The sequence below is a fragment of the Chamaea fasciata genome, unplaced genomic scaffold (assembly GCF_029207755.1).
Source record: "Chamaea fasciata isolate MVZ Bird 193981 ecotype frontalis unplaced genomic scaffold, bChaFas1.0.hap1 SCAF_25, whole genome shotgun sequence".
NCBI classification, from domain to species: domain Eukaryota; kingdom Metazoa; phylum Chordata; class Aves; order Passeriformes; family Sylviidae; genus Chamaea; species Chamaea fasciata.
The window spans coordinates 1,830,794-1,857,603 of NW_027094110.1; the positions used below are offsets into that span (position 1 = coordinate 1,830,794).

At 48.8% G+C, this 26,810-nt stretch overlaps 1 protein-coding gene across 3 annotated transcripts; it reads left to right on the forward strand.

Annotated features, from left to right (window-relative positions):
* The first annotated feature begins 562 nt into the window (after positions 1–562).
* Positions 563–25,147, forward strand: ELK4 (ETS transcription factor ELK4). 3 transcript variants are annotated; one of them, XR_010723800.1, is made up of 8 exons: positions 563–736; positions 3,841–3,931; positions 4,467–4,669; positions 12,924–13,139; positions 14,442–15,386; positions 16,916–17,032; positions 18,167–20,164; positions 20,260–25,147. XR_010723800.1 is itself a non-coding variant. In XM_066204006.1 (7 exons), the coding sequence occupies exons 4-7, from the start codon at positions 12,933–12,935 to the stop codon at positions 18,263–18,265; spliced, it is 1,368 nt and encodes a 455-aa protein (XP_066060103.1). In that variant the 5' UTR covers positions 563–736; positions 3,841–3,931; positions 4,467–4,669; positions 12,924–12,932; the 3' UTR covers positions 18,266–25,147. The 3 variants fall into 3 exon arrangements, 2 of the variants coding, with proteins under 2 accessions (XP_066060103.1, XP_066060104.1); XM_066204006.1 differs by having other exon boundaries at positions 18,167–25,147; XM_066204007.1 differs by lacking the exons at positions 563–736; positions 3,841–3,931; positions 4,467–4,669 and adding an exon at positions 5,186–5,281 and having other exon boundaries at positions 18,167–25,147.
* Positions 25,148–26,810: the final 1,663 nt, after the last annotated feature.

Genomic DNA, 26,810 nt, shown 5'->3' on the forward strand with positions numbered 1-26,810 from the left:
AATAAAGTCAGAACTGGATTTTTATTACTGATCCTCCCTCCCCAGGTGTCAGTTTTACTGGGGGGAAATGCAGCTCTTGGGGGAGTTTCTGCTGCTCGCTGTGGTTGGTTCAGCAGCAGAATTCGGCTCGTGGCGGGGAGAAAATCAGAGCTGGAGTTTTCCCACAAGAGCGGGGAAAGGCCTTTGGGATCTGAAAATCAGAGAGGGACAGCTGAGAGCTCCTCCAGCTGGTTTTGTCACCAGCTCCCAGCCCTGGGTGACAAAAGGTGATGGAAACCCCTGGAGAAGCTTTGCAGCCCCCACCACGGGCAGAGTGGTGACCCCCGGGTGTCCCCACAGCACTTTGTGCTCCTGAAACGGGCAGGAAAAGGGACAGGAGCCCCTTTGTGGGTCACACAAATCCCAGGGGAAGCTCCAAGCTCTCACTGAGCACAGAACATCACAAAAACGTGGGTTTATCCCGGCCTGGAGCTGCAGGAGCTCCCACCTGCCCGGCGCTGGGAGGACTCAGGGCACAGCAGCTTAATGAACAAAGGAGTTAATTAAAACAGCCGGCCGGGCTGGAGGGAATTATTCCCTGATAACCAGCTTGCCGAGGAGGCACCAGGGCTCTCCTGGAGCAGGGAAGGGACATCTCGGTGGCCCCGGGCCGGGTGTTTAAATCCATCCTTAGCATGGATTTGTGCGGGGCTGCCTGCAGGGATTCACCTTTCCCGGGAGCTGCTCTCCGCTGCGGGTAAAACGCTTTTTGTTTCCTGATGTTTGGCCCAAAGTGCCTTTCCCGGAGAGGATTTCCCCCGGGAGAGGATGAGGGTGAGATGGAGCTCGGTGGTTGGGATGTTTCGTGGTGTTTGATCCACTGAAAAGCACTTTATCCTTCCCTTGACGCTTCCCCAGAAAATCCGGCTGGATAAAGCCTCTCTTGGCTCAGCAAGGAGGAATCAGAGCTGTGATTGCACATCCCCGGATCTGGTTTGCTTTTGGAAATGTTGGGTTTTTCTGGGTTTTTTTTCCTCTCTGTGAATGTCCCCGAATTCCACCCAAGCGCAGTTGCAGTTTCACACCTCTGCTATTTCAGGCTCGGGGTTGTTCGCACAAACAACAGGCTCTGAAATGAGATTTTTTTTTTTTTTTGGGGGGGGGTTTAAGATGCCATTTGCACGGGTTTTGCCCTGCGGGTTCCAGCTGGGTCAGGTGAGGAGAAGCGGGGAGGTTTCTGTGGAGCCGCCGTAGGAATTCCATCCGGGATGTGGGAATTGTGCATTCAAACAGGAGAAGCGGCGCGGTGGCGAACGGGTTTGGCAACGTTGTGTAACATCCAGAGCTCCAGGGCTGAACCTCAAACCACCTCCGAGCAGGGCTGAGGCAGGGGAGAGGGAATTCTGACAGAAATTCCGGCCTTTCTCCTGCTCCTCACGCTCTGCTGGAGTTCCCATGGGAATGGGTGATCCCAGTTTTTGGGGTTTTTTTCTTTTTTTTTTTTCTTTCCCTGAAATGAAATTTTGAGCGTGAACAGCTGCTGGATGATCTGGGCATCATCACCACGTGCTGGTTGATAATTAATATTTAATTACGAATTAAATATTAATATTTCATTTTGAAATATTTAATTTTTGGTGATTTTATCCCATCGTCCCCCTGGCTGCTGGTGAGCCTTGGAGTTGCCCCGTTGAGTGGGGACGGAGGGTTTTGGGTTGGAATAATCTCCCTGTGAATGCTGATTTTCCTCTCTCCCTCTTACCTGCCCTGAAAATAAAATCACATCAGCTGGGAGCTTTTTTTTTTTTTTTTCTGCAGAAAAATACTCAGAAAGGAAGGTTTGAAATACTCAGAAATAAAGGTCTGAAACAAGCACACATCTGTGGCTTCTTGAGAGCATCAAAAGCAGAGCAGGAAACACAGAGAAATGAGGGAAAAAAGACCCCAAAAAACAAAACCAGTGCAAAAAAAAAAAAGGCTTTATTGGGTCTGGAAAACAAGAGATTTTGGGCATGGAAGGGAACACAGGGATGGGAACTGAGTTATTTCTCCCCAAAAGCAAAGACTGCTGGGGTTTGTGGGTCCCTTAGTGCCTTGGAATATTCCACAGGCATCCTGCAGAGCCTGTGGGATCTGGGAGAGGTGATGATTCCCCCAGGAGGATCCTAAAACTGAGAACTGAAGCCTCAGTGAGCACCTGGCCTGGGAATGAGGAGAGTTTTTAACGTCCCCTTCCAACCCAAACCAGGCTGGAATTCTGTGACCCAACAAAACTTTGAACATTAAACATCCTGAGAGGCTTTTCCTGGTGAAATTCCCAAAGCCAAGCCAACGACCCTTCCCTGACCCAGAGGCTTTTCCTGCGTGAGAGGCACAAAAAACCTCCCGGAGCTGCTCCGTTCATTCCACGGCTTCTGGATTAAAATAGCAGCTCCACGTGCTGGAGCAGGCTCCCCATTCCCTCCTGACACCCTCCCCAGCCACGGGATAACCAAGTCAGAAGGGTCTGGATAAGCTTTGGAATTCCCTGTGTTCCCTATTCCCTCCTGACACCCTCCCCAGCCACGTGCTGGCCGGGCCAGAAGGGTTTGGATGAGTTTTGGAATTCTCTGTGCTCCCCTGCCCTGTGTTTTCCTAGAACTCGGGGCTCTGTGTCCTTTCCCGGCTCCGTCCTTGCCTCGGGAATTGCAAAATCCGTTCTCTAAGTGCTGCCACCTGATTAACGTTCTCCAGAAACCCCCAATTAAAAAAATATCTTTATTTTCCCCTTTTCTGCTGCCTCTTCCCCGTGGAAATGGGAGCTGTTTACACGGGAGCTGCTTTCCTAAAACCTCTTTGCACATGAGCTTTTTTTGCCCTTTTTTTTTTCCCCCTCCCAAACCTTGCCTCGTTCCCTGCTGGATTTTTATTCCATCCCTTTGTATGTCCTATATATATATATATTTTTTTTCCCCCCCCCCGGCTGATGCTGTCTAAGATAGGAACAAGCCCACGTTGAATTGCAAACACCCGGCAGTGGGAGCAGAACAGAATGGGAGCTGCACGAAGTAGGAAATTTCTTCTCCCCCTAAAATAAAACGAGGTTGATTGTCACTGCAGCCACCCCCGTGGTGCAGCTTTCGGAGCTTGGGGTTGATTTTTGGGTGCTGCCCCTTCTCTCTGCTGATTTTTTTTTTTTTAATTTTTGGGAGGTTCAGCTCCTGCATTTTTTTTTTCCCTGAGTGCCCAGAATTTTTTTGGGGGGGGGGTTTTGCTGGTGAGGAGCAGAGACAAAGCCCCAGGGGAGGATGTGGGGTGGTGGAGCTCTGCCCTTTGCATTCCCAAAGGAAAAGTTTTTCCATCCCCACGGGAGCTCCTGGAGGAACCAGCTGGATTTGGGAGCGAGTTGTGCACAGCCAGGTGCTGGAGTTGTCCCAAAAAAAACCGGGATTGAGCTGGGCTGGAGATGCTGGCAAAGCTCCCACCTGTGACTCGACAGGAAGGGAGCCTGGGAGGGCTTTTGCTTTATTTCCCTCTTTGTTCTGGGCTTTGGGGAGGGGAAAAGGGACTCCAGGTTAACGGGGCAAGGAGGGATGGCAGAAAAGAGGGGAAAAGGGCTGGTCAGGGCAGGTGGGGGTGAGCAGGAATCGTTCCTGGCTCGGGCATTCCCCAGGGAAAAGCAGCTCTGATCGTGCGGAAACGCTGCCTGATGCTTCCCGCAGGAAAAAGAGAAGGGAAAACATCCACGCTTTCACTTCAGACGGGTTTTATTCTTTCGAAAGCCGAGGAAAGTGATCCTGGAGGACTTTTTGTTTCTTTTCCTCCTTTCCCTCTCCTCCCTGCCTGCCTGCTCCCTTTCACTGTTTTTGTTTTTTTTTTTAGTTGAAAGTGGAGCTGGGGAAAAACACAAAAAAGATTCTCTTAACTGGTGCATTTTAAAAGGAAATGAACTTCTGTAAACGAACAAATAACGGTGAGCCTGGCTGAAAACTTCCTCTCCCCCTGCGACAACGCGCTTTGGGGGAAACCCCTGTCCTTGGCCAAATCTTTTAACAAAATCCTAAACCCCCTGACTTTCCTTGACTGTATCTCCCTCCCGATTTTTTTTTTGTACAGAAAGTTCTGATAAAGGAGAGCTGGAGAGGAGCTTTGGGGGAGGGCCTGGAGCGCCAGGACACGGCACTCGGCTGTTTTTATTCTGATAAAAAACCCCAGACATTTAGCAGCCTTCATGCAGGGCCACAAGGTTGACGACTCTTCTTCTGCCATCCTTGGCCTGTGAATTAGAACAGAATTACAGAATTCTTCTGTAATTCCTGGGACATCAGTTTTGGATGCCACAAAGAAAAAACCCCCAGCCTTTCCACTGTTCACAGTGTCACCATCAGAAAATTACATTCATCGCTTTTTTAAAACTCCGTTAACAAAACACAACACAACACAATTATACGTAATATTCATCCCAATACTTGCAAAAAAGCCAACTTTATATTGTGTATTTATAACAGGGGCCACCACGTTCTCCACAGGGAGGACACGAGCGCCGGGAAGAGAAATTTGATGTCCAACTTGCCCAGAAAATTTCTTTTTTCTTGGAGAAAACACCGGGAGCGCCAATTCCAGGGAGAGCGAGCAGCGGGAAACGCCAGTCCCCTGCTCCCTTCGCCCCGCTGCTAATCCCTGCGAGCCTAAATCGTCCCTCCGTGTATTTGTGAGTAAAACAGAGGAGGGTTTGTGACATTTTGGACCACTTCGACGAGTCAGGAAGAGCCTCTCCCTGAACACGGCCCCTGAGGGGAGAGGGGAGCGGAGCGCCCTGGGGGCGGCGGGGGCTGCCCGGGCCGGGGTCCGATCGGGGCCGGTTTCGGAGCGGGTTCCGGGTCCGATCGGGGCCGGTTTCGGGAGCCGGTTCGGGGCCGGTTCGGGGCTGGTTCGGGGTCGGTTCGGGGCCGGTTCGGGGTCGGGCCCGCGCACATGGCCCGGCCCGGGCACCGGGACCGCGCGTCCCGCCCGCGCCCCAAGCCCCGCCCCCGGGGCCGCCCCGCGCCCTAAGCGCGCCCTCCCATTGGCCCGCGCCCTCGCGCTGCCGAGCTCCCATTGGCCGCCCCCCGCGAGCTCCGCGGGCCCGTGGGCGGAAGCGGCGCTACGGCGGCCGCCGAGGGTCCCCGCGCGCGCGCGCCCCCGGCCGTGTGTTAGGCGGCCGCCCCGTTCCGCCCGCCCGGGATGCGGCCCCGGCGCCCGGGCCGGGCATGAGGGACGGCGGGGGCGCCGCGTCCAGCACCGGCACCCGACCGCGCCCGGGCACCGGCGGGGCTCCTCCTCGGTGAGCGGGGGCGGAGGGCTGGCGGGGGAAGCGGCGGGCGAGGCCTCGGGGCTGAGGGGCCGGGGCTGAGGGGCCGCGGTTGGGTCGCCGGGTTCGGGGCCGGGGCGATCCTGGAGGGGCTTTGGCTCCAGCGGTTGTTTGGATCCGGAGGTTGGCGGGATCCGGGGATCGCTTGAGGGGATCCGGGAGGGTTTTGGAGTCCAGGAGTTGGTTCTTTGGAGGCAGGGATTGCTTGGTGAAAGCGAGGAAATTCAATGGGTCCAGGAATTGGTTCTTTGGAGCCGGAGGTTGGCGGGATCCGGGGATTGCTTGGTGAAATCCTGGAGGTTTTTTGGGTCCGGGGCTTGGTTGTTTGGATCCAGGGATTGTTTGGTGGGATCCAGGAAATTCAATGGGTCCAGGAATTGGTTGTTTGCATCCAGGGGTTGTTTGGATCCAGGGACTGCTTGGTGAAATCCTGGAGGCTTTTTGGGTCCAGGAATTGCTTGTTTGGGTCCAAGGGTTGTTTGGCTTGCTTGGTGGGATCCAGGAGATTTTTGGGTCCAGAGATCACTTGGATCCGGGGGTTACTCGGTGGGATGGGGGGAATCTTTGGCTCCAGGAATTGTTGGGTGACATCCAGGAGGTTTTTGGGGTGCGGGGCTTTGTTGGCTGAGCCCAGCAGTTGTTTGGATCCAGGCTTTGGTTATTTGGCTCCAAGGGCTGGTTCCATCCAATCCCTGCTGGGTTTTTTTTTTAATTTTAATTCTTCACTCCACCACTATTATTTTATTTTATTTTATTTTATTTTTTTCTCATCCTCCCCTGTCTGAACTGGGCGGATTCCTGCCCACATCAATCGGGGGGGAGGCGGAGGGGAAAGTATGCAAATCCTGCAAATCCTGCTTTTTATTTGCCGCTCACTCCTCCAAACACACACATCCCGTACCTGTGTGCCACCTCCATCCCCAAAAAATCCCCACCAGGGCTGGACAACATCCAAAATTTTTTTTTTTAAGGAGCAGCTGCTGAGAAAGGCAAAGGGTTTGTTGGTTTTTTTTTTTAGGAGGTTTTTAGGGTTTCTGCTCACCCCATCCGTGCCGGGTGCGTGATTTCGCTCGGGGCTGTTTATTTTTATTTTTAGGGTCTGGGCTCCTGTTTGCAGGGAATAGTTGTTCCATCGCCATGGCAACGGCGCTGAGTGTACCACAAACATGTTCAAGGGGAGCTTTTCCAGCTGAAATCAAGACTTCCTCGCCACCAGGCAGGGAAAAAAAAAAAAAATCCCAAACCTGTTTTTGGTTTGGTTTTTTTTTGGTTTTTATTTTTTTTTTTCTGGGGGGGGGAGGTTTTATTCCATCGCTCTGAGCTGGGGGATGCTTTTTTTCCCTTCCAGCAGAGGGATTTGTGCGATTTAATCTGTTGGTAAACACTGCCCTCAGCCCGGCTGAGGAGGAGGAAATCGCTGTGATCTCCTTAGGAGCTTCCAGGAAATCAGAGTTTTTATGGAACAGGGTCACAAACTCGTCAAAGGACTTTTGGTTTGGGAGGTTTCCCGTCCCCTCTGTGTGTCCTAAACCTTCCCTGGGCTCTTGTGGCCGAAAGAAAAAGGGAGGAAAAGGATTAAAAAGAAGAGAGGAAGAGGAAAAAAAAAAAAGAGGGAAGGGATAATGCTGATCCAGGTGTGGGAAATCAGGGAAACTAATCCGTAATCAGGGTTGGGGTGTCAGTCCTCCCCAGGCAGGGGTGGAGGAGCTGCAGGAATGACCCAGAGTGGGCTTTAAAATCCCATTTCTCCCCGTTTTCCGTCAGGTTTGACATTAAAAGTCGTGTGTGATAATCAAAAAACGGTGTTTGATAACAAAAGGGGGCCCTTTGTGTCTGTGTCAGGGTTCAAATATCCCCCAAAAAGCCGCTTGGCTCATCCCTGCCTCAACCTGAGGCTGCAGCCCATGGAAATCCTGATGTCATTGTTGTCCTTCATGGTTTGTTCCCGATCTTGGCCACAAAACACTGAGGGAAAAAAAACCTGGAAAATGCAAAGAAAAAAGGAAATATTTCTTTCTCAGGGCTTAAGAAGCTGAAACAGTTGGTTCCTAACCCCCCCTAAATATTTGCTAAAACACCTTAATTTCATCTCAAGCGGCTTGATTTTTGAGCCAGGGAGAGAAAATTTGTTGCAACATTTGTTTTGAGTTTAAATTCAAAAAAAAAAAAAAAAAGAGAGAGGCTTGGAGTGGGATTAGGCAATGAAAACTCTGGAGCAGCTTCTTATCCTGAGGACATCCTTCAGCATTTCCTCGCAGGGAACTTCCTGCCTCGAGAACCACGGCTGCTCCTTCACAACAACCCGACTTTCCTGCCCGAGCCAAGGGGGAAAACGAGGATTTATCGGAGTTTGGGACGCTTTTTCCTCATTTCCCCCTGATTTTAGGGCGTTGTTAAAGAAGATATAATTTGATGACTGCCTGGAAAGGTGCCAGGAGTTGGGACGGTTGGGGTTTTTTGAAGGGAGGTTTAGAATTCTGAATCTTTAGTTTGAATTCTTTTATTTCGCACACGTGAGAGGTTTTAACGTGGCGTTTCACCTGGAAAAGGACTCAGTTCCCTGCTGTGCTCCCCACGACATCAGCTTTTGGACAGTAGGTTTGTGGATTTTTGGGGTGGTTTTTTTTTTTTTTGACAGCAGACTCTTTCTAACATTAATCAAAATTGATAAAATCCTAAAAGCGGCAGTTCAGGTGAGTCAGAGCCCCGGGAGCTGGAAAAGCTTTTAGGAGAGGTTTATTAGGAATGGGATATTGCTGATGAAACTGTTGCTTGGTTTTATTTTGATAACCGCTTAATTGGATATTTCATCACCTGCCACTACAACAAAAGGGATGGGGGAACCATTTAATTATTCATTTATTTAATTGGACAATTTTCGAGGTTTCCAGCGTGGACTTGAGCCCGTGACCTCCAAAAGTCTCCTTCACCCAACCCGTGTTTGTTTTCCTGGAACAGCCTCGTGTCCACAGCAGTGTTGCACAACAGGGCAGGAATTATTCTTGTCTGCAGGATTCCTCCTGCTCACACACCGTGAACTTCCCAAAGTGCTGGAAAAATCCCCGGGAATGGCTTTGGGAAGCGGAGGCTGAGCAGCTCGGAGCTGCCATCACACACCCTGAACTTCCCAAAGTCCCAAAAATCCCCGGGAATGGCTTTGGGAAGCGGAGGCTGAGCAGCTCCGAGCTCATTGCTCCAATCACACACCTTGGCCCTTCCCAAAGTGCTGGAAAAATCCTGGGAATGGCTTTGGGAAGCGGAGGCTGAGCGGCTCAGAGCCAGCTCCTCTCCCCTGGAATTTCCTGCGATTGAAGCCTGGATTTGCTCACCTGCACCCTGAGCTTTCCCCAGACCTGTTGCTGCTTTTATTTCAATTTCAGTTTTGATTTTAGGGGCTGGGAGCTGTTTCGGTGTCTCCCTGAGTTTCCTCTGCTGCTCCCCAGGTGACTTTTTTGGGGACAGCTGTCACCCTGCTGCTCCAGCCGTGCTGGGGGTGGTTTTCTGTGTGTGCCTGTGACATCCTTCCTTTCCTCTGGCCCTTTGTTCCTCTCTGGGGGCCCGACGGGGCTTTTTTTTTATTCAGCCCATCTGCAGAAATCATCAGGCTGCAGATGCTCCAGCAGAGGCTGCTGCCACGAATGGAGGTGAAAGATTATTGGGGATTATTCAGTGTTGAGTCAAAGCACAGGAAATCTGCCGGGAGACCTCGAAGGAGGGGGTTAGGACAGGCCTAACCCCCCTTAATCCTGTCTTTGCTCCCTCCCCAGGGCGTGCAGAGGGATCCTTTTAGAGGACAGAGGGTGAACATTTGGATTTGGCCTCTGTGCTGCCCACGGGGGCGATTGTGCCGCTTCCTGAACTCCTGCGTGCCAGCCCTGCTTCCTCCCTCACATTCCCAGGAAAAGCCAGACCCCTGTAACCCCAGGGACCACACAGAGGAGAAGTCAGGGGAAGAGGCAGATCCCAAATCCTGGGCTTTGTGGATGAAGTGAAGGCTTTGCAGGCTGCAGGAGCAGGCTCGGGTTTGCAGCTCCTGCTGAACTCCCAGGGTCACCCGTAGGCGTCGGGGAAGATCTCGAGACAATAATAGTGCTCTATTTTAGCTCCCTCCTTACAAAGCTCAGCTGCCCTCTGCCTCTAGAAACTATTTTTTCCCTCCTGCTCACATGGTTGCAGGAAGGGAAAGAAAGGCTGTTGCTTCTCCTCCTCGTCCCCTTTCCCAGTTTTTCCTTTTCCTTTCTCCACAGACTCCTAGGAGGGAAAAGAAACCCTCACCGAAGGATGTTTTGCTGTGATTATTTGTGATTATTGGTGTGTTCATCCTGCAGGGAAAGCAGTTGTTGGGCTTAGGAGGGTTTTTGTGCTGTGGAGAGCTGTGAGAGGAGGAGAGTGGGGCCTTTGGAGGAGATTTAAGAAGCTGAAATGCTGCCCCAGCTGCTGGAGGAGGAAAAACCTTCTCCCCACGTTTGGTGGTGCTCAGACAAAGAAGTGCTCAGCTCACCTGTGCTGGTTTGAATTTTACATCTTGTGTGATGGATTTTTTATATATTCTGCTTTTTCCTGGAGGAACAAGAGGTGATTTTCTGTTCTTGTGCTGGATCAGAGCAGGTTTTGTACTAAAGTTAAATGAGACACGGCATTGTCTCCCGATACACATTGGATTTTCCCAGGTAACAGCTCCCTCCTGGACTCTGAGGGGGCAAAAACCCACCTGTGACCCTTTTGCTTTGACCAAGGTTGTTTTCTGGCCTTCCCTTTGGATATAATCTCCATTAAAAACTCCACATCCCCCGTTTCTTTGAGGTTTCCCTGAGGCCGCGCTGCAGGATCTCCGTCGTTCCGTGCAGGTGAAGCAGTGAACATTTAATAAAGAGGAACTTTCGTTCTGTTTCACGCGGTAAAACCCATCCATGACCAACTGCAGAGTACTCTCTGCTCCTGTTCTCTGCCAGCCAGGGACTCAGCGAGGCCTTTTCCACCTTTTCATGTTCCTTAGACGAGACTTTCCCAAGCTGGGGCCGTGCCGCGTGTCCTCCCAGTGATGGACAGAATCGTGACACGCCTGAAGCTGCAAATGCCAGAAACATCAGCAGGAACTTGATCAGAATTACACTCCAGGACAGTCTGTAACTCTGCCGCTGGCTGAGGATCCTCCCAGCTGCAGAGCTGCAGGATCTGAGCAGCGTGAACTCTTTAACTTTGGTAAACGCTCCTCAGAGCCGCTTAGCTCATCTCTCTGGGAAAGGTGGTTTGTTTTTCCTGTTTGCTTTTTAATATCTAATATTTGTTTTTTAATAGCTAGTGTTTGTTTTTTAGTATCTAGTATTTTCCATCGTTTTGGCCACTCCGTGTGTGCTGTTTTACGGAACTTTGTGGTGCTCTGTGCATCTCCAGCTGGATCCCAGATCAGGGCAGCAAATCTTAGCTTGGGATTAACAGCGAGGTGGGACTTCCTAAAGGGAAAAGCAGCTTTATAAAATAGCACCGCTTCAATTCTGGGATGGGAGCTGCGTGGATTTTTAGCAGGAGGGGTAGGGAAAAAGGAAAAAAAAAAAACCACCCCAAAAAAAGCCTTTGCCACTGTGAAATCCTGTTGCTAATCTGATTTCCACGTTGCATCAGTTTGGTGCAGTGCTCCCGGAGCGCTGGAGATGAGCGCAGCGTGGGAATAATCACTCAGCTCCCTTTCCCTGCTCCCTCTCTCTCTCTCTCTCTCTCTCTCAGCACATCTCCCTGCTCCTCCTGACAGCTCTGCTGGGTGGCAGAACCGAGTCCTCGTGCTCTCCACGCCGCCACGTGTGGCTGCATCATCCCCCCGTGGATAACTGCGGCCACAAATCTGGGGCCTTGGGGGATAAATGGCTGCGCCAGGAGGTCCTGGAGGGGTTTTAGGGTGTTTTTTCTGGTCCCTAAATCCCGCGTGGATCGTCTGGCGTGGCACAGAGCAGCGTGGGGAAGAGTCTGGAAGCGCAGCCTCCAGTTTCTTCGAGCGCCCGAGCAATTAATTTGGGCAAGCAGGGAGTTGTACGTGTGTGCAGTAATTAACAGGGAAAGCACCTGGGGCCAGCCTAACCGGGGGGTGTGGGTGTCCTTCCCGGGGAGATTGTCCCGGGTAATTGCAGCAATTTACCTGGCTGGATCAGTGTCACAGCAGCTTGTGTGCCACGAGGCAGGGATTCTGCACAAGGGCTGGAAAAGCCCAAAAATGCACCTGCCCTTAGGGGCACCTCGTTTCCCCAGAGCCCTGTGGGAGCTGTCAGCTCTAATCCTGTCCCTGAGTGCTCAGCCTCTCCTCTGGACACTGTTCCCTTCCTTATATAGGGCTGGCTAAGTGCTGGGCACTAATGAGATTGGAATAAAAGGCTTTGGGAGCAAAGATGAGCTGGCAGCCCCGGCTGGATCTCAGGACTGCAACCAACACCAGCCTGGCCCTGCTGCCCCAGCCTGGGCTTGGTGCCTTTGCCTCGGGGCTTGGCAATGGCATTTCAATATCAAAATCATCCGCGTGGAGGCCCTGGACCCCCTGTACTTCGGGGGGAGAATACGGTGGTTATGTACATCCAGATATTTTTAGTGTTGTTCGCTATCCCAGAGCATTTTCCCTCTGTTGTTATTTCACTGGAAGAAGTTTAAGCTGCATTAATTAAACAGCTCTCTTAGTTCTGGGCTAAGAGAATCTACAGGAGATGCTGAATTAATGTTTTGTCTGCTTTGATTCACGCTGTGTCTTTATCCAGAGTGAAGGGTGTTCTGCTTTAAAAAAAAAAAAAAAAAATTATGCTTGAAAATATTTATGGTGCAGTCAGATATGGTCAAGGTAAAATGTTTTCTCTCCGCCTGGGCTGTCCTTGGTGGATTTATGCATCAACAGCTTCAGAGCAGGAATCAGCTGGCAGATGTCAGTCCTAGAAAGTCCCAGCCTAAATCATTGACGTGGGTAAGACGTGGAAGGAATTAAGAGCTGAGCAAAGGCAGTGTTTGGAAGAATTTTAATTTAGTTTTGTGTTTACTCTCATTTTAAAAAAAAACCCAACAGGGGTGATACCTGGAAAGGTTTGAAGGAGAGACTGGGGTGATTGAGAGGGCTGCTGGCAAAGGGGCAGGGATGGAAACTGAGGGGAAATCGAGTTGTTTTTGCTCGGGAGCTTTGCAGTTCGTGCTTGTGCAGCGTTCCCTCCGAGGTGGGAGCAGGTGTGGGAGGGAGGAGTGAGGGGGATGGTCTGATCCCTACCTGGCTGTACCTGAGCTGTCCCTCACGGAGCAGCACACGCCAGAGTGGGTGAACATGGAACAACTTGGAAACGTTTTTTTCTTTTATTTTTGGGGGGGGGGTGGGGGGGGGGGTAGTGACTCACTGCAACTTACCCAAAGTGACCTGATTTAGTTAAATGAGGCTAAATATAACCCATGTGAAAAGTACTGACATGTGGGAGGAGACGCCGGAGTTGGCACTCAGCCCCTCAGTTCTGCAGGGAACATCTTTCACGACTGGTGACTAATAATTTTTTTACTCTTGCTGGCTTTGGAAATAACAATCCCTGCTCCCATTTCCCCCCCCTTTGTATGGAGGGAGAAGGGAAATGCTCGGGGCTTAACCTGCCTTTGTGAATTGCAGCTCTCTGCTATGGACAGTGCCATCACCCTGTGGCAGTTCCTCCTCCAGCTGCTCCAAGAGCCCCAGAACAAGAATATCATCTGCTGGACCTCCAACGACGGCGAATTCAAGCTGCTGCAGGCAGAGGAGGTGGCCAGGCTCTGGGGGATCCGCAAGAACAAGCCCAGCATGAACTATGATAAACTCAGCCGGGCGTTGCGCTACTACTACGTGAAGGTAGGGTGGAAATCCTGCTCCAATCCTCATCCCTCTTAGCTCAGGAGGCTTTTGTTTCCTGCTGCTTTTCCCTCCTCCATCCAGGGGAGGGGTGGCACTGCTGTGTCTCTGCCAGGTGGAGGGAAGTCGGGGCTGCTTTGTTTAAAGGTGTTGGTTTGGTTTTTGGATTTCGTTTCCTCCTCGCCGGTTGTTTTGGGAGGTTCTGGTGGCTTTGGGCAAAGTCTTTGTGTCTTTGCTAATACAAATTAGATCTTAATTCCAAAAATACTCACCCTTGCAAGGGTTAGAATCCAGGTAAAGCACTGGGAGAGGATGGTGGTGGAGAGCGTGGATATTGCACCACTCCCAGATCTTTTTGCACCTTTCTCTTTATGTTTATTCCCCTCAAAATAAACATTTTTCAGCCCAATTTTTTAAAAAAATTATTTTCTCTGCGCATTCAGACTTTCGCCTTCAGTTTGACCACTTTTTTCAGCCCAGCAGAGTAAGAAGCTTTTGTTTATCCAACACCTTCGAGTCTCACCTTTGTTTCCCTTTATCCCACGGCTGCTCCTGTGTGAGCAGAGCAGACAAAAATAACCCCCAGTTCCTGAGGAGCCTCAGCCTGGAGCAGGTGGGAGGCTCCTGGTGTTCATTCCTGGGTGGCACAAATCTGCCTGGGCGCTGAGAGATCTCAGCAGCAATCGGGGGGATGATAAATAAGGATAATCCCAAATCCAGAGCGTGCGTGGCGTTTTCGCTGAGGAGCAGAACAAGTTTGACAGATGCTGCTGTGTGGTATTGAAATAACTGATTAGCCTGCGTTCTGCTGACGAGTTCAGCTGCTTATTTTCCTTCATTACCACCTTATTAAGGATAAAGGTGGTTTGATTTGAAGTACAAGCTCTCCATTCTGCGGTCCTGAAGAAACCCTGTAGCAACCCTATTAAATTACCTGAAATGTACCCAGCTCGGTGATCCTTGATGGGAGTAATGGGCATGTTTTTGTTGAACTGAAGATGTTCCACAGGATTTCTTGGCAGTTTTCAGGCTGTTTTTAGTGTGTTTAATGTCAGGTTAAGCTCACCTGTTGCAGTGTTTTGTCTGCCAGCTCCTGGAGCAGAACTGGAACGCTCAGGGTGTTTTTAAAACGGGGGGGAAAAAAAAAAAAAGAGCAACATTCTTTTTTTTTTTTTCTGGCTGAAAGATTACAGACTTTAATTCCTCTGCCTATTTTAGGCAGTGTTTGTAGGAAGAAAATTAATCTGAAGAAAGGTCTAAATATACTTTTGTCTCCTTCCCCCCCGCCCTCCCCCCGCCCAGAATATCATAAAGAAGGTGAACGGGAAGAAGTTTGTGTACAAATTCGTGTCGTACCCGGAGATCCTGAACATGGATCCCCTGGTGGTGGGACGGATCGAGGGGGACCCCGAAATGCCCGGCTTCGGGGAGGTGCCCAGCGCTCCCAAGGACGCGGAGAGCTGCGGCAAGGAGAAATCCCAGTCCTGTGCGAAGTCCTCCAGCCGCAACGACTACATCCACTCAGGCCTGTACTCCTCCTTCACCCTCAACTCCCTCAACTCCTCCAGCGTGAAGCTCTTCAGGTCCATCAAGATCGAGAACCCGGCCGAGAAGCTGGCGGAGAAGAAACCTCAGGACCCCACCCCTTCCGTCATCAAGTTTGTCACCGTGCCCTCCTCCAAAAAGCCTCCCTCCGCCCCGCTGGTCTCCACCACTTCTGCGGTGGCTTCTGTCACTTCTGTCACGGCTTCTGCCAGCCCCGCCGTGTCCTCCTCGCTTCCCCTGGGCTCCGAGGAGACCCTGCAGACCCTGGAGACTCTGGTGCTGCCCAAGCTGACCGTCCCCGAGGCTCCTCCCGCGGCACCGCCTTTGCCAAACCTGAGCACCAGCTTCGCCCCGACCCCGCCCGTGTCCTCGGTGTCCCCCACGCTGCAGGTGCCCCCCACGCCGCCCTCGCCGCCGCTGAGCTCCAACCCCGACCTGGACATTGACACGGACATCGAGTCCGTGGCTTCCCAGCAGCTGGAGCAGGCCCAGGGCCTCCAGCAGCAATCCCCGGAGCCCAAGGAGCAGCAGGATTCGGCCGTGCTGGAGAAGGAATTCGCCAACCACCTGTCCAGGTCCAAAAAACCCAAAGGGCTGGAGCTGGCTCCCACTCTGGTCATCACAGGCAGCGACCCGAGTCCTCTGGGGATCCTGAGCCCTTCTCTGCCGACCGCTTCTCTTACTCCAGCACTTTTCTCTCAGGTGACCAGATTCCCTTTCCTTGCTTTCTTTTATGTCTGGTTTTTTTTTAAGCTAACAATGGTGATGATGTTATGGCTTGAAAACGGCGAGTGGAAAATGAACAGTTCGTTGTGATTTGAAAGTCAGGATGTCACTCCCTGGTTGGTTTTTTGGGGTTTTTTTTTGTTGTTTTTGTTTTGGTTTGGTTTGGTTTTTGGGGTTTTTTGGTTTGGTTTGGGTTTTTTGTGGTGTTTTTTGTTTGTCTGTTTTTGTTTTGGTTTTTTTGGGTTTTTTTTTTTGTTTTTTGAGGGGTTTTTTGTTTTTGTTTTGTGGGGTTTTTTTGGTTTGGTTTGGTTTGGGTTTTTTGTTGTTTTTTTGGGTTTGTTTTTTTTTTTTAATTAATCAAGCACAAGTTTGATTCGCAATTGGTGTCATTTCACCCCAGAGTGTGCCCAGGTGCTGGGCATGCACACAGGGCTGGGCAGGTGGAGGCAAAACCCAAACCAGCTCCAGCAGGATCTTTGCAGGAACCTCACCAGGGGGACACTGAATTATTCCTAAACCCTTCAGCTGGGCCTGAAAAATCCTTCAAAACCCACAGAGGTGTCTGCTCAGCTTTTTTTTTTTACCCACTTATTAGCATTTAGCTAAAGCCAAAGCCTTGCGAGCGAGCAGCAATAAGAGCAGCTGCTTAATTTGGTTGTTATCTTTGTGTGTGGGAAAGGAAAGCTTTCGTGTCTCCTGGAAAACTTGGAAGAGAAGAGAATCCAGCAGGGCTGTTAAATCATTCCGTGCCTGTGTCATCGCTCCCCTGCAATCAGCTGGAATTAGAGTGAAGCCGTGGGGGGGAAGCTGCTGCTTGAAAACCGAAATGGCTGAAGACAGGAGAGGGGAAAAAAAGGGAAAAAAAAAAAAAACCCAAAATTGAAGTGGAGTTGTTCTTTTGGCACCCTGGGAAGTGCTCGGCTGGGATATTCGGGAGCTGGGTGGAAATTCCTTTTGTTGTTGTGGGTTTTTTGTTTTGTTTTGTTTTTTTCCTTTTTAAATCCAGAATCCTGCTGGATTTAAAAAGAAAGGATTTTGGTTTTTTTTGATCTTTTTAAATCCAGAATCTTGCTTTTCCAGAGGGCAGGTGCTGGATGGGAGGAGGAGCTGCTCTGCTCTGGCTTCCAGCAGGATTTGGGAAAATAAAAGGAATTTAAAAAGGGTTGGATTGCTCAGCGAGGGGAGGGAGAGCTGGATGGGGCTGGGCAGGGAGGAGGAGGAGGAGCAGGAGGAAGGAGGGGATGGCAGTTCCTGAAATCCTGGGCGGCTTGAGGGGGGTGTTGTGGCTGGAATTCCACTGGGAAAGGCTGGAATTCCTTGGGAAAGGGCTGGAATTCGTGAGGAAAGGCTGGAATTCCATGGGGAACGGCTGGAATTCGTGGAGACAGGCGGAATTCCATGGGGAAAGGCTGGAATTCCTTGGAAAAGGCAGGAATTCCACAGGAAAAAAAGCCGGAATTCCTTGGGAAGAGGCTCTCACAGCTGTTTTTCCCCTGTCTTTCCAGACTCCCATCCTGCTGACTCCCAGCCCTCTGCTCTCCAGCATCCACTTCTGGAGCACCCTGAGCCCCGTGGCCCCTCTCAGCCCCGCCAGGTTACAAGGTGCCAACACCCTCTTCCAGGTGAGCCCCAAGATTTATTCTACTTTTTCCAGGGATTTTCCAGCCCCTCAGCCAGCAGGGATCACTTATCCCAGACGTTTGCAGTGGAAATAAAATTGTTGTTGTTGTTTCCTCCTCCCCTTTTTGAGCTTTTGGGGGAGTTAATTTTAGTTTTTCACCCGGTTTTATTTCGTTGTGTTGTAAATGTTTGGTGGTTCAGGAATGTTTGAAATGAACAACTTTAGAGAGAGAGATTATTTTCCTTCTTTTAGGTCTGTAAAAATTTCCCTCCCTGCAATTTTTTTTTTTTGCTTGGGATTTTTCCAGAATTTTGAGATTTTTCCCACTCTCTCGGTCGTTCCAATCGTTCCTGCTGAAAAACGTTAATTAATCTCACAGCTAATGAGGAGAAAGAGCGTGTGTCTGATCTCTGTGATGGGGTGGGGCACAGTTTTTGATGGTTTTTAGGGAAGAAATCCCTAAAATCCACCCCTGTGAGGATGAGGAGTTGCCCAGAGTGGTTGTGGCTGCCCCTGGATCCCTGGAAGTGCGCAAGGCCAGGGTTTTCTTCAATATATAGGAACAAAATCCACTATATTTAAGAAAAAACCCTTCCTTTAGTTGTTATTCTCATGTTTTTCCCTCACACTTCCACTCTGGCGCTGGAATTACCACATTTGCTGCCTGAACTTGCTGAAGGCAAAGGGCTGGTTTTAACCAATTCGATTAATTTTGATTTCATTTCATTGGAACTGAAGGATTGAATTCAATCTTCCGGATTGGGATCTGTCATCTCCATGGAGATGAAGGAAGTTCCTCATCTCTACCACGAGGATAAAAAAATAAAACAAGGAGGGCTGGAATGACCCTGGATTTAACTGAGGGGTAATTTAGACCCTGTTTTGCCCACAACCTGGATTAAAGTCAGGTTTTAATGAGGAGATGGGTCAGTGCTCAGCTCGGGGATCACTGTGACGTTAAAAAATAAATCAAATTGAGAAGCCAAGAGGGTTCTTTGAAGTCTGGGGTGGTTTTGCTTTGTTTTGTTGCACCGGGTTTGTTTTTTTTTTTTCCCCTCCTTTCTCTGTGCACAGATGAGAGGAGAACAGTGAATTAAAGTGATTTTTTTTAAATTATTCTTGTTTTATGCCTCAGTTTCCCTCAGTGCTGAACAGCCACGGCCCATTCACGCTGTCTGGACTGGACGGACCCTCCACCCCCGGCCCCTTTTCCCCGGATCTCCAGAAGACATAGCACATGGAATTCCGGGGAAAGGACACAGTGGCAAGCAAGGCAAAAAGACGGGACACTTCTCTCTTGAACCCCCTTTTATTTTTAAAAAACAAACCCAAGCAGTTTGTAACTCCACAGAGATTCTCAGCAGTCGCAGTTGTTGCCATTCCCCAATCAAAACAAAAACAAAGACTTTTTTTTTGCAAAAAAAAATTTCCCCTTTTTTTGTTTTTTTGGGAAGAACCCAGGTTGGGAATGTATATGCAAACGCCTTAATAGGAGCTGCAGCTCCAGTCTCTTCTCCTCCTCCTCGCTTCGGTTTGGAAGATTTTGTTTCCAGAAGGAATTTTGGGTGGTGTTGCAGCGACCGAGCCTGCACTGACTGCAGCAATCAGCACCAGGGGAGGATTTTCTCCGTGACTATGGAAAAACAAACAAACAAACAAACAAACAAACTGACCCCTCTGTTCTTCTGCGTCCTGTGCTCAGCGAGGAGAGCCCTGAATCCTGATGGAAGCTGGCATTCCAGGAAATGCTTGGGAATACAGGGGTGTGTGTTTTCTCTCAGCTCTGCCCCAGGACTTGTGCAGCAACAAAAAAAAGGGGCTTTTTTTTTTTTTTTTTTTTTTTTTTAAATTTTTTTGAATTTTTTTTCCTGAGGATTTACTTCTTTTGTCCAGGACAATTCTGTGGGAATTTGGGAGGAGAGGTGGGGGTTGAATTTTTTTGTTTTTGGGATGATTCCCTGCCCTCCTTCCCCTTCCCATGGACGGTGGGACGAGCTCCTTTCGCTTCTGACAAGAGTTTGAATTGCTGGAGTCCAAACATTTCTTGTGCCAGAGACCTGATCCAGAGCCTGGGACCTCCCTGGATGAGCAGGATGGAGGGGATTTTCCCTGGATTTTGAGGGGAATTTCCCCTGGATTTTGGGGGAATTTTCCTTGGATTTTGAGAGAATTTTCTCTGTGGTTTTGGGGAGATTTTCCCTGCAGTTTTGGGAGAATTTTCATTGCATTTTGAGGGAATTTTCCCTGTGGTTTTGGGGTGATTTTCCCTGGGTTTTGAGGGGATTTTCCCTGGGTTTTGGAGGGAGGTTGCTGCCTGACCTGGAATCCCAGCCCCCAGCAGGGTGAGAACAGCAACATCCCAGCCTTCATGTTGCTCCTCTTTCCCCACACAGTTCTGGAAAAGCTTCCTGCTTTTCCCCACGTGGAAAAGCTCCCCTTTTGCCCGCTCTTACCCCGGGTTTTGCAGTGGAGCTGTTGATTTTCATATTTTTTTTGGGTGGGAGGTTCCAGGGGCTTCAGCCTGGTGGTAAATTTGCTTTCACCTCTTTGATGTCCTGGGTTCAAAACGCGGGATTGTTTTCCAGAGCCCTTGGAGATGAGGTGGGATTTGCAGGTGGATTTATTTTTTTTTTACACCTCAGGAGGCCTTTAAAGAAAACTGAGGGAGTGAAAAAAAGAGAGATTCTCCTCTCTCAGCCCCTCAGCCTGTGGGTCTGGGTCCTTCCACTTTGGGCTTCTGATGTCAGGCAGCAACTTCTGGCTTTGAGTTGGGGGTGTCAGGGGATTTTCCCCATGAGATATTCCCAGAAAAACAGGTGGAGACAACTCTTTTCCTTCAGCGTCCTCAGAGCTGCCACGAGCAGAGGAAGATTTTTTTTTCCCCTCTCCAGCACGAGGAGCTGCCAGTGTTTGCTGTAAATACTGCACCTATTCCATGGATAAGTGGTGAACTCGAGCTTTTCCAGAGGTTTTGGTTTTTTTTCCTTTTGCCACTTTTACAGGCTTGGAAAAATTCCCTTTAAAGCCACAACACCCAAGACTTTTCCTGCAGTGATGTTCCCTTTTTGTGATAGAGAAAAAACAGAAAAAAACAACCACTTTTGTGTGTTCCTGACGTTGACACCTGGGACAGGTGGGTGGAACAGAGTTGCTTTTTTTGGGGGGGCATTTTTCGCCTGCCCAGGGAGAAAAGCGGGAGAGAAAAAACACAAAATTTTCCTTTTTCAGGTGGAGAAGCAGGGAGTGAGCTCACGGAGTGACCTGTCTTCCTGTTGGCTCCTGTCAGAGGCAAAAAAAAAAAAAAAAAAAAAAAAAAAAGCAGCTTCACATTTAGACATCAGCAGATGCAGGAGGAAATTCCTGCGCCAGCAGCTCTTAAAATGTGCAATATTGACATTTTTTTCTTGTTTTTTTTTTTTTCTTTTTAGTTTTTAAAATGCAGAAGCTGCGGGTGAATATGAAGAGCAGGCATCTGGAATTTTTCTTTATTTTTTGGGGGGTTTTTTTTTGCATGTTTGGAGCCTGCTCTGGGAAATTTGTACAGCTATGTATAAATAGCAGCACTTTGGTTGGTTCAGGTTGGCCGATTTTTCTGCCAAACAAAAAAAACTTTGAGTGGACTTTTTTTTGAGAGAGAGAGAGAGAGAGAGAGAGCGACATTTGCAGGCTGGGATTCGAATTGAAAATTCATTAATGAGCACTAAAAACTTGCAATTTAATTGCTTCCCTTAACCCCCCACCCCCTTTGTTCCCCTGTGGAGAAAAAGCCAAGTTTAGCTGTTGAAAAATTGTGCACTTAATCCTTTGTGAGCTTTTTTATCGCTTTGGGCTGAGAGGGTCAGGCCCAAAAAACAAAAAAAAAAGCTATTTTTGGGTTCTTGCTCCTCTCCAAGAAGCTTCCCAAGATTGCTCTGCCACAGAGGTCCAAGTTTTTCCTTTTGGACTTCCTGTGGAAACGCAGCCTGGATGGCATGGGTGAAAAAAATTAATTTCTTTACCAGCAGGCAGAGTTGAGAATGGGATCGCTTTGGCTTCTTGAGGAAAACAAAACCCAATCTGAGTAGTGAGCTCAGGAAGCAGCTGGGAAAGCTCCTGGAAAAGGGAGAGAGGAGCAGCTTTTGCTGCAATTTTCAGGTCACTTAAGGGAATGTTTTTCCTTGTTCATGTGCTGCCTCATCAGCCACACTGACTGACAGGGAAGTGCCGGCTTTTCCTGGGCTCGCGTTCCTGGCGGAGCCTCCCTGGGGGCTCAGCTCTGTGAGCTGCTGGTTCTTTAGGTCACTTCAGGAGCTGCTTTTGGTGCAGCTCCTCCCGACTCGTTTGTAATTTAGCACGTGGGGTTTAGAGTAGCTTCTGGTTTAGTTCTGTGCCGTGGTGATTTATAATAAAAATGAAAAATAACGCAGCGTTACAGAAAGAAGTTTTTTTTGTGTTTTCCTTAGGTTCCTGTTGCTGGAGTAAGCCTTGGTTTTGTGGGATGCTTGGCGGTTTCTTGCATCAGTTCTTTTCCTGGCTGGCTTGGGCTCCGTGGAAGGTCAGAGCATTTGGTGTGGAACAAAAGAGTTTGGGGGAAGACAAAACAAAAGAGTTCGGGGGGAGACAAACGAGGCTCCTGGAGGTGGGAGTTAGAATCGTGCTGTTGGTCACACCTTCCATGGAAGCCAAGGTTTAGGGAGCAGGGAAGCTGAACTCGCGTCTTGCTCTGGGAATATCTTTTTTTTTTCTCTGTTTCCCATGGGGAGCTGCTGCTGCTGGCTCTGGGATCCTGGATTTTTGGGGCTCCTGTGGAAGCAGAAAATTGGCCCGTGGTTGTGGAGCTGTCGGTGTTCTGTCTTTCCTGGGAAGGTGATCCTGCTAAAAAGAGGACGATGGAGGAATTTTGGGTTTGTTTTTTTTTCAGCAGCAGCTTTAGGTTCAGAGCTTTGTTCCAGGCCTGTCCTCGGCAGGGGATGCAGTTCCTGCGCTCTGATTTTGGCACGTTCAGGCTCTGCTTTGTGCTAGGTCAGGAAGGGATAAAATTCCTGCAGTTGGGCAATTCTTTGTTTTGTCACTTGGAGCGTCCCAAGGCTGCAGCTCCCGTGCAGTCTTTGGGATAATGGAGTGCTGTGTGAGAACAGAAAGGCTTTGGTTGGGATCATGATGCGTTTTCAACCCTCAGCTGTCTCACAAATGGATTCTTTGGGGTTCCTGATGTTCATTTGACGGGCAGTGAAGCTGCTGAGGTTCTGCAGCTTCCCCCAGCCCAGGGAGCTGCATCCCTGTGGGATTCCCTGTGGGATTCCCTGTGGGATTCCCTGTGGGATTCCCTGTGGGAAGGGAGTGAGGGGCCCTGATGCCCCCCTGGAGCTGAGATCAGAACCTGCAGCTCTGCCCCTCTCTTGTCTCCCGTGGTTTGTTCATTTATCTCGGAGTTACCTTTTGGTTCTGCTCCCTTTTTGTGACGGTTTTTGACGTGCTCTGCACTTGAGCCTCTCCCGTTTTTAGGGCAGGTTTGTTTCCAGCCCATCTCGGTGTTGGATCAAGAGGCTCTCCTGGTAATTGTCAGCTCTGGAAAAACCCACCTCAGCAGTGGGTCAGGGAATGGTGTTAAAATCCACAGGTGTTTAAGAACTTGGGAGTTTTTGGGTGACCATTTCTGTGTCCTTCCTTCCTCAGCTCTGTGTGAGGAACAGAATCTGGATCTGGAAGAGTAGAAATGATTAAGAAAAAGAGACCTTTTGGCCTCGGGGCTTGTTTTGTTTTAAAATCACAGAGTGGGGAGTTGCAAGCAGCCCCTGAGGGTCTCCCAGACCCAGGGGAGCCCAAAATCCGTGAGGATTCACTCAGGAGCTCTGCAGGATGTCTGATGAGGCTCGTGCTGCCTAAACAGGCGTTTATGGTTTGATTTGGAGTTAATTAAGCAGCAATTAGCCTGTTTTGAGTTGAGTGTGAGCAGATCCGGGGGAGTGGGACAGGCTGGAGCTCCTGGAATCGGAGCTGGAAGAGGAAGATTTTGGGATGAAATGCAGGGACAGGTTTATGCAGGGCGTCCCTTTGCCTTGGGGGATGTTTATTCCCCTCTGGTGTTAGAGCTGAGAGGTTGATTTGGAAAAATAAAGCTGGGGGGAAAAAATTCTAGGGAAACACAGTGGTCATGTCCTCTAAAGGAGATCTGGAATTAATCTGGGGGTGAATCCTTCAGCAGCAGGAATCCTGGGAGTCAGCACACGTCCAGCGGCAGCTGCTCCAAATTCCCTGGGCTGGGCAGGTCTTTGTGTCTTGGAGGGACTGAGATCAATTTAATTCAATTTCAATCAGTTTTTAGCCACTCCAGCTCCCCATCCAGCTGTGCTGCCGTGGCCAGTGTTGTCCTGTCCATTCCCGAGGCGTTTTTGGGCACGGAATTCCACTGGGAGCAACTGGTGCTGACTGGGGAGGGGAGAGGTGGCTCTGGACAGAGGGAAATCCTTGGAGATGAAACCAAATCTTCCCCCAGAACCTGATTTTAGTCAGGAGGGCGAAACAGAGGAGCCACGAGGGCGGTGCTGCCCATTCCCTGATGGACTTGGAGCCTTCTCCAGCAGAAAAGTGAAATTTTGAGGATTGGTTGTTTTTTTTTTTGTCAGCAGATCCCAAACGGAGGGATTTTATTCCTGCCTTCATGCCAGGAACAAGCAGGGAGCAGGAGAACGTGTTCCCTGCAGATTGTTTTTCTGTCTGACCACAGGTGGGCAGGGCCCCGTTTCTCCCTGGATCCTCCAACATTTCCCTGTTGGAGCAGCGGAGAGTCTGCTTCCCGTGAATTATTTTGGAACAAAACCGCCCTGAAACCGGCCAGAATTGAATTTTGTTTCCCCCCCCTCCCAAGGAAAGCAGCAGATTTTGCCAGTGGAGCTCTTCCAGGCTCTGATGAGAAGCACACATTTTCAGAGCTGAAAATTTGTGATTTTTTTTTTTCTTTTTTCTTAGAATCCTCCTTGTTAAAGCGCGGCTGGAACAGCTCTGCCTGGAGCACATGTGGGTCACGCCTGGCAGGATGTGTTCCCAAAAAATCCACATAAATATCCCCGTCCTCCCTCTGAGCAGATCCTGCACTGTGCAGTCGCCACTTTGAAATATTTTTTGCACTCCCTTGGGAGGTTTGTTTTTATTTTTTGTGGGGGGCTTTTTGCTTCTCTTTTAGCACTCAAATCAATCCTGCCCCGGCGTGGACTCGTGAGTTGCCAAAGGTTTATTTTTTTGAGCTCACATCTCCTGGAATAACAACAAAAAATAAGTGTCTTAAACGTGTTCCTTGAGTAGTTTTGTGTGCGCGGAACGCGAGCTTGGGGTTGATTTAAAAGGTTTCTGTGCTGAGGGTGTGTTGGCAGGAGGTTTTCATCTCAAAGCAGGGGTGGGACGGGGGAATCCTGACCCTTGGGAAAACAGGGATCGGAGTGAGGGACTCGGTGAGGAGAGGCTGGAGCTGATTCCAGCAGTGCTGTACCAATAACTGGAAGCTGTTGTCGTTTATTTTGATTTTTTTCCTTCTCTTTCCTTTCCTTTGGGGGTTATTTTTCTGGGTTTTTTGGGGAAACAGGAGGGCTCTGAGGGTGACCTGTGCGTGGTTCCTGGGGTGTGCTGTGTGCTGGGGTGGGGGGCTTCCAATATTCCAGTATTCCAGTATTCCAATATTCCAATCCCTGGCTTTGCTCTGAGCTCCTTGAGATGTGTTTTGGGGTTGGTTTTTTTTTATTATTATTATTATTTTTCCCCAGCATGTCCTAACCCCTCCAAGCTTTGAAAATGCTTCCTAGAATCGTGTTGATTTTGTTTTCTCCTTCTTGTTCTGCTGTTGTTCAGTTGCACAGAGTTTTCCCTATGTAAAAAATACACTTTTGAACCGTTCCGTTCTCTGGGAACAGGGTTGAGATTTCTTCTTCGTAGCTTTGAGAAAGATCCTGAGATTCCCTTTTTCCAACCTTGTTTTTATTTTATTTTATTTTTTTTTTGTAGCCTGTTGCAGTGTTACCAGATGGCCTTATGTACGTCACAGTGCTTTGTGATGGGTACAGTAGCACATTTAATGCTAATTCCCCCCTCTGCTTTTAGAGCTGAGAAGTTGTTTTGGAATAATAAAGCTAGGGAGAAAAAAAAATATAAAAAGGGAAAAATTCCAGGAGATCAGGGCAGCTGGAATTAATCTGGGGGTGAATCCTTCAGCAGCAGGAATTCTGGGAGGGCACAATCCTGGGAATCAGCACGCGTCCAGCTGCTCCAAATTCCCTGGGCTGGGCAGGTTTTCGTGTCTTGGAGGGACTGAGATCAGTTTAATTCAATTTCAATCAGTTTTCAGCCACTCCAGCTGCCCGTCCAGCTGCGCTGCCGTGTGCCGGTGTTGTCCTGTCCGTTCCTGGAGTGCACATCTGTTTTGGGAAGGTGGATTCCGGGCTGGAATTTTCGGGCTGAGCTGGGTTCTTGGCAGGTTTTTTTTTTGGGAGCACATCCCTCCCCTCTGGACCTCTGGGGCTGGAATTTTTACCTTCCCACTCTTTACCTTTTGCTGGGATTTTTTTTTTTTCAGAACAATCAGTGGTGAAAACTCCCCCTGAAAGCAGCAGGGGGGGGGGAACGTTTCCCAGTGGCTCTTTCCAGGACAGAGTTGCATTTTTTTTTTCTCTTTTCTCTATAAATATATATATATATAGTACAGATTTCAAGAGGCAAAGTTATGTTGTAGTGAGTGTCTGAAACTTCCTACACTGGAGACTTTTCTGGACAAGACAACTGTAAAAAGTCACCCCTTTTTTTTTTTTTTTTTAATCCAGCTGGGTGACCGTGCCTGGGACAGAATTGCTTCTCAGTCTTTTTTTTTTTTATTTTTAAATACCTTATTAGAGTATCTTAATGCCATTGTGTTTAAAAAAAAAAAATTAAAAAAATAATGCTGGTATGTAATGCAAGTACATAAATAGCCAAAGTTTTCAGTAATTGTTCAGTGTTACTAAATTTTGCTTTTATTTAACCTTCGGAGATAACATTTAGGAAGACCTTCAGCGTGTGTAAAATCAGCCTGAGAATTCAAAGTCTGAGCAACTGGAGTTGTTTGAGCACATTTCAGGTTTGAATACAATCATTGAGAGGGCAAAGTTGTTTTGGTTTTTTTTTTGGTTTTTTTTTTGTTTTTTTGGTTTTTTTTAAGATGCAAAACTTCCTTTTGCACTGTCCTGACACTTCAAAGTGGCAAATGGCTCTTTGGGAATTTGTTATTCAAACGTCGTGAAGGTCTTTCCTGAGAAATCAGGTGACTTTTTTTCTATGGCTTCGATTTTTTTGTGCAAAAAAAAAAAAAAAGAAACAAAAATAAAAATCAATGTATTGCAATCTTTTTTTAAAAAAATAATGGGGTGGGAATAGTTAAAGAAAACTATTTTATGTAAGAACTGACAGAGGGATTTTTTGCTTTGTATAATGCGAGCTGGCTTTAAAAAAAAAAAGCATTGTAGCAAATTATTCAAGTCAATCATATGTTAATAGTTATGTGCAACCAGACATGCAAAACAATTGTATTTTTTTAAATAAATATTTTTAACAAAGTTTCTGCTCATTTGACTGAAGTTTTTTTTTTTCCTTTCAGTAGAGAAAATAGAAAGTTACAGCTGCAGGGGATGTGATGAGGAAGGGAGTCCATCAGACCTTGAGGTAAATTGTATTTTAAAGTTTTTTGCTAAATCAGGTGGTATTCTAGTGAAAATTCCCTTAAAATAGGAATTTTTTTCCCCCTCTAAGTAGCCCAAATGGAGATTTGAAATTATCAAACC